Below are 10596 nucleotides of genomic sequence, written 5' to 3'. Positions count from 1 at the left end.
AACCTAATAATCTAATTTCAATCGTTGGTCTCAATTTTCAAAATTTTGATCCATTCATCCCGTCTCAGGGCTACATTCATCCCGTTACCTTTCGACAGAAACAGGGCCATGAAGTTCAGATGAAAGTCTATATAAAACTGTACTGGTAGCAATATAAGCTCAAGTTAACAATGTATGGGATGGATAACTAATATCTCATTAGCGCCTATTTTATGAATGAGAAAATAATGAGTGATAGCCTATTGACAACTCACAGAGTCAAAACATTTGAAATGCTAGTATATGATATGCTATAAAGCTTAATTAAACTTTATATCTTTAAAATATAGGAAGTAAACAAAATCTATTGGTAAATATAGGCCTATATGAGTCGACGATAATTTAATAGGCTATAGAAATTTAAAATATATTTTATAAGCCATTTGCGGAGATGATCAGTGACAGCCACCTGGTCTACAATAAATGCAAGTCTTTAAAAGGAATCAGCCTTTTTTATATATGTTTATAATTATTTTATTGTAATTTAGGCCTATATATTATATATATATATATATATATATATATATATATATATATATATAGCCTATATATATATATAAATTCAAGTCAAATTCAAATTAGCTTTGATTTGGCCATTAGTTGCATGCGCAAACATGTTAAATACTGTCACATTTTTTAGAGAAAACTTAAACTTAACTAAAAAAAAGGGCGTCGTGGATAGCTAATTATATATCAGCGGTTGTCCTATTTTTTGGTAGCCTAACAACGGAAATCTGAAACAAAACATCTACATCTCCATTTCTTTTAGTTTAGTGAAAAATCTTTAATTTAGCCCATGTTCGTTGATTGTTAAACTCTTGTCCTTGAGGTGACACTGACCAGTCAAATAGGGACGCATGCACGCTATAATAACGTGTGACCGTGTAATGCATAAGCTATCATTTTGTATCAGTGAGAAATTATTAATTAATTAAATTAAACAGCTTGAGGTTTAACCACGTGACATGGGGAGGGAATAATTCTCCAAAATAGGCTAAAGAAGGCATTCGTTAGCCTCAGTTCAATGTCTTTGGAAAACAAGAAAAAAACACAAAATGACTTAGGCTAAAGCATTGCAATATTGCAACCGCTTAGTCTAATAAAAAATATTAAGTAAATGCGTAAATCAATTAAAGTGCGCAAGCCAAAAGCACGATTTACTAAATTGAAATAGGCCTAGGTTATTACCGGCTCTAAATAAATAGGAAATAAAAAATACATTTTCACTGGACCATAGCCCATTTTGGTGGTCCGTCAACGGTTTTTGTTTCCCATTTTTATTAATCTGTATTAATAAAAGAGCATTTTATGTGTTTGTGTGAGTTATTAAATACATCAGAATTACAAACCTTTTACACTTCACTTATAAATCCATTACTTGGAAAATTGCCATATAAACATTTCCAATCAACTCTGTCAATCCCATAATCTAATCAACCATTTGATTTTTTTTTTTTTTTGATTCTTACAGGTTCTTTCTAAGATGTAGCATGACAGTATCGAAAAGGAAAGAAAAACTTTATTTGGCTATTATTAATGAGCAGAGAAGGATACTTACATTGAGCCAATAGGAACCGGCACAAATCATTCTGATAAAATTTGAAGAGATTATTAACGGCTTAAAACTGATAATCAAGGCCTATATATATACGATAAGAGATGAAAAAAAAAAAAATGCAAACCAGTTCTTTGACTTATTTGACATGGCTAATACATAGATTTTTGTATGAAATATTAAACCAGTAATAGGCTATCAATATATTATAATGCGTATGGCTGAATATAATGATGGAACAATATTCATGTTTATTCATGAAATCGTCGTCATTCGATTTAGACCATCAGTTTATACATAAGGCATAACCTCAAAATAAAAATTCCAAGCGGCTTTATCTGTCTTGACTTTCATTCCACACATCAATTGTGTCCGATCATTAAACGATCAATAATCAATAGTCATTAAACTTTAGGTCAATATAGCCTATAAGACAGACTTTTCGAGAGATCTACTCTTTTTGTTTGTCATTTAGGCTATACTTTTTAACAAGTCGCTTTTAATTGTCTTCCTGGGCGAAGATGAAAGAAACGATCAAATGAAAGCGCTCGTGCTTTAAATGGTAATGTATTTTTTTTATGTGTAAATAAGATTCGGGTCCACATTTCTTGGCAGTAGCATCTTAATCGCGCAAAGAATGGGTAGCCAAAGACGAAAGCGTGCAACACATTTGGATTCATTTCACTTAGGCCTATGTAGGCTATTTATTTAAATAGTTTCATGCTGCCTGTGTGCACTATAGAGTCTAGACGTTGTTAAAAAACAGTCTTTCAGTCTATCTCTCCAGAGTTGTTGAAGATTTCGTGCTGCGTTAATCACCCGCCTGGCGATTGAGATATCCTACGGCCATTTTGATGCGGTATGGCTATATCTGCAGTCGGAATAAAACAAGTAATCGGTATGTTTGAGAATAATAAAAGTAGGCCTACACTATAGTCGCTGAAATTACAATTGGCTTATACTGACCAATTCGATTGATGCAGTTAATGCTTTGTTTGTTTTTATAGGCAATATTTTACTAATATTATAGCCATGTGAAACTAGTACGACGTGTTAACACCAGAAGCTTTGCGTTTTGCAGAAGCCGGAACGGTTAACGTGAAAGTGCCTCGGGTTTCTGCCAGCTTGCTGAGCGTCTTTGTTTTCGCTGAAGTGCCTGTATTAGAGCAGCTGACGTCATGGCAGGCAGACTGCGCGTGTGGTTTGCAGCTGAACGCACGTACTGCCCTAAACCACAGTCCAGCGCTACAGATAAAACACACCAATCCGATCACAATTCCACTGATTATTAGGCTATCTGAAAATCATGTGTCATCTGAACGTTTACACTAAGTGAAGGCTTAGGGAACTGCGCAAACTTTTATGATCAGTAGATAGGCTAAATGACAATTTATTTTTGTTGAAATTGAAATGTCTTCTTTCCAACAACAAAGTCCGGACTGGTATACAGTAGCCTAATGGTAATTTAATAAAATATGCCGTTGCTTAGAAACGCCTTTCTTTCTATGCGAGTTAGTGTTAAGTGTAGCCACATTCGATATTAGACTATGGCAAAGCAACCCAGCTAATGCTATGTCCCGACCCATTCTATAAAACCCCGACCCATTGTATAAACAAATTCGTAAGATATTCACATCAAAAGGTTCATTTAATCACCACTCTACTTTTATTTTACGAGACACATAACTTCACTGTGTGAAAATGATTGTGAATTCCAACATTACGAGTCATTATCCCGATAGGCTATGAGGCGCGTAATAACTTCTAAACGGAAAGCCAGAGCGCACGTTAACTAAAAATGTAGGCTAACCAAAAATTAGAAATGTAAAGCCAATGAGACTTATTTCGATAAGGCCATTTACTTGGTTTAAATAAATATAGCCTATAACGGCAGTAAAGTAAAATATTATGCGTAGGTCTATTGAGCAGCAACATGCACCGGGTAGTTAATTGAGATTTTTTGGAGCGATTATTGATTCCTCTTGCATTAGCCAACTTTTATGATTTGATTAAAAACTAGTTGGAGTATTCAAAATGACCCTAGCACTTCTTAAGCATCTGGGCATTATGATTTGCGTGAAAATAAAAATGGGCAAACGTTTCTTCTCTAAAAGTGAGTTCATTGCTTATGACGACTCCGACCAACCTACAACGGCTTGGCGAGAGATTTTCCTCTTCAGAAGTGGTGATGTGGGTGGTGAGGTTTGACAAAGACATCCGTCAGAGGGGTACCCTATTGATGATATACCCCACTACTAATTCCCAGGCTACCCGTAAGGAATGAGATCACGTGATGGAGTGGGGCGGTCGAACTAAGCCATTTTGGGGACTGTGTCAGTTCGCACACACTCAACCATCAGACACTGTGTTTTTCCAGGTCGCTGTGCGGGAGCAGTACGCCTCTGTAATATAACATCTATGACCGGAATCTGTGGATTTATCTGTGAATCAAATCGGAAAGTGTCTGCAAAGGCTAAGCTCCGGTAACATATGTGCAATTGCACAAGAAGGCCACAATGAGCACGGTGGTAGTGCGCTAGTTCGAGCCATTGACAGCGTCTGCAGCTCATTCCAAGATGGCCGCTTCAGTAGCATTCATTTTTTGCTGATCGACTCTCAAGTTTCATTGTCTACCACAAACAAAGCTAGGAAACCATCGGGAATATACTGGGTATGTACGCTTGGATGTATAAAAGAGCGGAGTAACGAGCTTTTCTGATTTTGTTTTCTTTTTCCTTCTTCGGAGGCAAGAGAGTAATATTGCCTCTTATCTGTGATCGTTTCTCATACGAATTTCTTTTCAGTTTTCTCACATTTTTCTATTAAACGCAACCGATGGCATATCTTAACACAAAGTGCACGTCAATGGGTATGACATCTTTGTAAAACTAAAGTATGTTATTATCTTCGAGTGTTGTTTATAACCTAAAAAGTCGGCGCGCGCTGAAGAACAGGCGAGTTGGGTCAGGTGTTAACCGGTGTCCACATTCATCCATTTCTTCTCGCGCTAAAATCAATCATTAGCTCTCTTATTTTATAGAATTGAGCAGTATAGCGAGTGTATATTTAGGAAAAAAATACTTCACAGTGTTTTAATGGCGTCAGTTAATTTTATTAACTTAAATTCATGCGTAGGCTATTTGTTGGGTGGCTACATCCTCCTATGGCTGTAACAGCATTAAATACCATTATTTTGAGGTTGTTAACTTCCAAGAAAATATATTTTCAAGCGTGTATGCTATTGTTTATTTGTCACTAAATGTAACACGGTTCGGGTGTTTTAAAAAAATATTGTAAAACATTGTTGCATTGTTGATGTATTTTTTACAGGCAAGGATATACGAATCCTAATTCTGATATTTGACATTTAAATATCACTCTCGCCAGTCTGATAAAATATAGATCATAATTTTGAATCAGTCAGTGGTTAACTATATGTGACTCACCCCCGATGTGTCACACGTTCGTCGTTTTTGATAACTTCATTGAAGGAATAAATGTAACATTGGTTGTAAACTAGAACTTAATTAATAGTTCTCTTCCAAAGTTCTATATAGTTCTCTGCCAATTTTTTTTCTGGCCATATTTAAATGATTAAACCGTCACTGGGAGATATACTGCTGTTTCCCCAATGTCTGGCCCGCATATGCTGTGCATATCTATACTTATTAATCAGGCCTATATTTTTTCCCCCATAAATTTTGCCACACTATATCTATATTTAATTGCCAAATCATAAAAAAGTTTGCTAGCTTCTTTCTGACAGTAATAGAAAGAGGACACATCATTGTTATTCTGAATATAAATGACTCTTATCTATCGTAAGCTGTCACTGGAACTGCCGTTTTTTCTAGACTCTGTTCTTCTTTCCTCATAGAAAAAAAAAAAAAAAACTTTGTTCCGTTTTCCAGTGCATATAGTGTTAAATCACAGTACAATTTGAATAGTATTACTAAACCACATATTAAGCTTGTGAGTTTTAATGGTCAAGCCCGAGGAAGGGCCAACCAGTTCCAAACCAAAGCACACCTGCTTTTTCGCCTTCGCTGGAACTGCCGCTTCGTTAATTCTCCGACCTACAAATTTAATTCAAATAATACACTCCAACTTCATGAAAGACAGTTGTTACTTAGCCTAATGAAGAACTAAAAGTAGGCTATAGCCTATAAAATACTTTTTTTTGTCGCTGACAAAAGTGTAAGTTGTTCTGCAATATTTTGGATGGTTTTTGCTATTAGATCGCCATTGAGCTGTTTTGTTTTTAGCACTTGATAAGATTGTAGTAGCCTAAAATGTCCTTTTCTCAGTCACCGAGCAACTATCTAAAGGTTGATCTGTGCCAAATCTAGATCGTCTAAATTTATTTGACTGTATTTAATGCGTTGGATCCAGGCTCTGCATTGGGAAGGTTTTAAAATTGAACATTCGCAGTTACGGGATATTGGTGTCTGCATGAAAATTGATCATGTTTGAAGTGAACTAACCACAGGCTCATATCGCAGTCTAAAGATAGCGGGACACAATACGCGAGCTCTCGAGCTTCCGTTGACTGTGTTCCTCATCGCAGACATCGGCAAGGCAGGGAAGATTCTCTATCACATTTGGAAGCGATGCTTGTTGTAATGGTGGTTGTACGACGTGTTTAGTTGATCGTGATCATCTCTGCTTCGTCAACAATAGTGTGTGGTGCACAGGTCGCAGCCTCACGAGGGCGAACCCGCCAGGACGCGGCGCGCGGGGCTGTCTGTCTAGCAAAATGGCAGCCACGTTCAAGGAGCGGTATGTCTTTTAGCGAGAGAAACAGTGATCGAGAGGAAATGATCGCGCTTTACCGCCAATTAGTTGAATTTATGGTCATAATAATCTGGACCATCTGTGAATCATGCGAGTTATGCGGCTCCGTTTTGACTGGCATAATGCCAATTACAACCCGTCGTCATAGCAACTGTAAGTGTCGGCATTTTACCGTTAACTCTCACCTGTACTCATCCCTGCAAATAAATGAAAACCATTTCAAAATGTGCGCGGACACTTCACTAAAATGCCAATGAGTTAAGCCAAAGGTGATACGAGCCTAGTTTATATGAGTTGTCAATTGTCGGGTTACATGTTAAAGGTGTTTGTCTGTTTGTGTCGCATTTTTGTTCGCATTAAGTGCAAGTGGACCATCTAAACTGATTAACCATTTTTAATTATGACTTGATATTAATTTGTGTCTTGTTTGGTTACCAGGTCAGCGAATTCTCATGACAATGCACCGAACAACAAGAATCAAGATAACGGAGCTCAATCCTCATTTGATGTGCGTTTTATGTGGAGGATACTTCATTGACGCCTCCACCATTGTCGAATGTTTGCATTCATGTAAGTCCAAAATCATCTAGCAGCCTATGTTATTAAAATAATACTTCTCTTTAATGCTTCGTTTTGTTGGGCAATTTAATTGATCAGGCTACAGTTAATTTGTCGTTTGTTGTTTTCACAGTCTGCAAAATGTGCATTGTGAGGTATCTGGAGACCAGCAAATATTGTCCTATTTGTGATGTCCAAGTTCATAAAACAAAACCTCTCCTCAATATCAGGTAATGATTGTGTCTATTTTAATTAACTACTTTATTTCTGGTTACCATAATATTATTTCAGGAGCCTAAATCCTACTTACCGGAAAATCCAGTAAAGCTTTAAATTTCTAGGCTAAATTATGAACAACTGAATGAAGGGAATGTTTCTTTATATAGATGTAACCCCTCAAATAATGCTTGTATATTTCAGGTCCGATAAGACCCTTCAGGACATTGTTTACAAGCTGGTGCCTGGTCTGTTCAAAAGTAAGTGTAAAAAGTTGGTGTTCATTTATTAAAGGGGCTTTCATTGCAACTTCTGACAAAATGTCATGATGTGACTAAGAATTTAATATTTGATTTTTTTTTCAGATTTATGTTAAAAATTGTCATAGCAATAACACATTACTAAACAATTATTAAGAAATATTGTTGTATTCATTGTGCTTCTTTAACTCAGATGAGATGAAAAGAAGGAGGGATTTTTATGCGGAGCATCCATCAGTTGATGGTAAAGTGTTAAGATGGTCATTTGTGATGTTTTAAATAACTCATTGGCAGTGTTGTTTTTTTGTTGTTGTTGTTTTTTTAAATGTTGTAATTATTTATTTGTCCTTCAGCTACTAATGGTTCTAATGAAGACCGAGGAGAAGTGGCAGATGAAGACAAGAGGATCATTGCTGATGACGAGATCATCAGTCTGTCCATTGAGTTTTTTGATCAGAACAAGTAGGTTCAGTTCTATATAAACTTCTTGTACGTTTAATTATTATTAGAGAATTATTATTAATAATAATAATAATAAAAGTAAAAGTCATGTAAAAGTAGTTTGCTACACCAGACAATGAACAACTTTTATTAGATAGACATTTCTTTAATTTTTTTTCTATGATCAGGTGTGATGGTAAAGACGGAGAAGAAAAGGACACCACAAAAGAGGTCATTAATTTACTATATAATTAATAAAATATCTGAGAACAAGTCTCATTGAGGGTTATAGTTGACTACACTGAATTTTTGTAATTGTCTGATTTTTGTAGGTGAATGTAAAGCGATACTTACAATGCCCTGCAGCTATGACAGTAATGCATCTCAGAAAATTTCTCAGAAGCAAGATGGATATTCCATGTACCTTTCAGGTAATCTTTTCATCTGCTTCCAATACCATTTATATATTGACAAATTGAGCTTATTTAGATAAGATTTTTTCTTTCTTTTTTCAGATTGAAGTTATGTATGAAGATGAGCCATTGAAAGATTATTATACTCTTATGGATATTGCTTATATCTACACATGGAGAAGGGTAAGAGGATTGAATCTGAGATATCTAAGATATCTAAACTAAGACAGATACTGAGATATCTGTCTATCTAAACTTTTATTATACATTTTAGTCTGATGTCTTTTAAAGCAGAGATGATAACATGTTGATATTTTACAGAACGGGCCCTTGCCATTAAAGTACCGAGTTCGCCCTGGTTGCAAGAAAATGAAGTTGAGCGGCCCGAGGGATGATATGACCAGCGGCAGAAGGCCTGATACAGAAAGTGATTCCAACAGTGACAAAGCAAACAGCCCGACTGCTGCTGCTGCCCCCTCGACATCATCTTCTCTGCCCAGCCCAAGCACCCCAGTCCAGTCTCCACGTCCCAACTTCCCCCATATCTCCACTCTTAATGGAGTCTCTGCCAAAGTAGGCCACAATGGCCAAACTCCTTTCAGCAGCAAAGTCTGCAAAACTTCTCATAAAGGCTCCAACTCTCTTGGGTGACTTTATGGATGCCAAAGCCATCAACCCCATGCAAACAGAGCTGTGATGTAGATGCTTTCTTTATAAACCACCTCTTACATTTTTTTATATCGTTTTTTAAATATCTTTGTTTTGTCACCATGTGTGCAAACGTTGTAACACAGCATTGTTTGTGTTATATTTTGTATTAATTACTCTTACATAACTAATATTGTGAGTACTGGAGGGCAAGGAGAATGTATCTCAGTGTTTTATAAACCGTCTTGTTCGTTTAGATTAGAACATCATATGTATATAAATCATTTCCTTGTCCATGAAGTCTCCAATAAAATACATGGCGGCACGCGGAATGTTTATCCAGATTGTATGGATTTTTTTCGGCGGAAATGTTTAACACCAGTAAATTTACAGATTAAAGGGCATAAATGCAGCGTCAGTATTGTTTTGGACAGATCCTGAAACTGTAATAAAAAAAAATGATACGTATGTGCTCGTTGTATAACTTAAATGGAGACATGTTGAATCACACGATGATAGAAACGAGTCTTCATCGCGTGATAGGCTACTAGGCCTACTACATTTCTTAACTTCTTTCTTGCTTTACAATTCTATTCAAACGGTTGTTTGTTAATTACTTTGTCTAAATAAACATTTTACTTTTTTTATTACCAAATGCAGTGTGTGGGCTTTATAATACAAAACTCACGTGCCTTTTTTGCCAGACGGGCCTAGATTTCTGCGTCAAAAACCTACTTCGGCCTTGAATAAATTCGGTCCTCGGGTCAAAGGAAGCTGTTTATATTTTAGATGTATATAAAGGTTTTAAAAACAACATTTAATGGTTAAACTGCGACATATGTTGTCGAATAGTTCCTTACCGTGCGACGCCTTCAGTGAAGTGTAGGTAGGCCTAATTTTCTCAGTTCAGAGGAGGAAGTCTGTGCTTTGACCCCAATCGAAATGTATCCACGTAAGTTAGAGTTCAAACAACAGAAAATAACATGGTGGGTGCAAACTAGAAAAATTACTTGTTTTATAAGACTGTAATCCCGATGGATATAAAAACAAAAAACAGACAAATAAATGTCAATAAATAATCAATGACAATGAGAAATAGCTACGGCTCTGACAACGTTAAATGTACGTTAAGTGTATAAATGTACGTTAAATATTTTACGAGGGTCTGGCTAATATGTCCACCTGCAAAAAAAATCTCTCAATAAACTTTTAGCTGTAAATTAGCATACTAGTAAAGGTAGCCTACTAGCTAAGCAGATAGCTCTCACTGCTTCCTCAACTGAATGTCAGACCTTCACTGGATTTAACAGGTCCACTCCACACTGAAGATTTGCATTAATATGTGTTGCAGTGGATACTAAAGCAAATTTCGTTCTCGTAATTAAAATAGTTTCTAGGCCTAATCTTAATTTAGTAATCTGAAAACCTGTAGGCCTAACGATCTCTTAATAAACACCGTGTTTATGACTTAATTAATTATTTTGTCGCCCGCGCTTGATTAATAATCTCGTTGGTGTTCTGTCAGAATGATCGGTTTATGATAAGCAGGCTGTTTAATCGATGATAAAAGTTTTAAATGTTAAAAAAAATCATTTATATAAAAAAAGAACGGAAAAGTTCAGCTTTGTTAAAATCTTTTGAAAGTCGTAAATTTAAACAGCCTCCGAAGAGC

At 36.1% G+C, this 10596-nt stretch overlaps 1 protein-coding gene across 4 annotated transcripts; it reads left to right on the top strand.

Moving 5' to 3' along the window:
- Nucleotides 1-3890: 3890 nt before the first annotated feature.
- bmi1b (BMI1 proto-oncogene, polycomb ring finger b) lies at nucleotides 3891-9369 on the top strand. Of its 4 annotated transcripts, none has more exons than XM_039677707.2 (10): nucleotides 3891-4265; nucleotides 6827-6958; nucleotides 7080-7176; nucleotides 7367-7422; nucleotides 7616-7666; nucleotides 7776-7884; nucleotides 8052-8094; nucleotides 8196-8294; nucleotides 8379-8459; nucleotides 8598-9369. In XM_039677707.2, the coding sequence occupies exons 2-10, from the start codon at nucleotides 6841-6843 to the stop codon at nucleotides 8925-8927; spliced, it is 984 nt and encodes a 327-aa protein (XP_039533641.1). In that variant the 5' UTR covers nucleotides 3891-4265; nucleotides 6827-6840; the 3' UTR covers nucleotides 8928-9369. The 4 variants fall into 4 exon arrangements, with proteins under 4 accessions (XP_039533641.1, XP_039533642.1, XP_039533640.1 ...); XM_039677708.2 differs by lacking the exon at nucleotides 3891-4265 and adding an exon at nucleotides 6108-6373; XM_039677706.2 differs by lacking the exon at nucleotides 3891-4265 and adding an exon at nucleotides 6405-6541.
- The last annotated feature ends 1227 nt before the right edge of the window (nucleotides 9370-10596 follow it).

The sequence above is a fragment of the Pimephales promelas genome, chromosome 5 (genome assembly GCF_988280905.1).
Source record: "Pimephales promelas chromosome 5, fPimPro1.hap1.1, whole genome shotgun sequence".
In the NCBI taxonomy this organism is placed as follows: domain Eukaryota; kingdom Metazoa; phylum Chordata; class Actinopteri; order Cypriniformes; family Leuciscidae; genus Pimephales; species Pimephales promelas.
The sequence above is the reverse complement of the archived record's forward strand: the minus strand, read 5'-3'. Positions and strand labels throughout refer to the sequence as shown.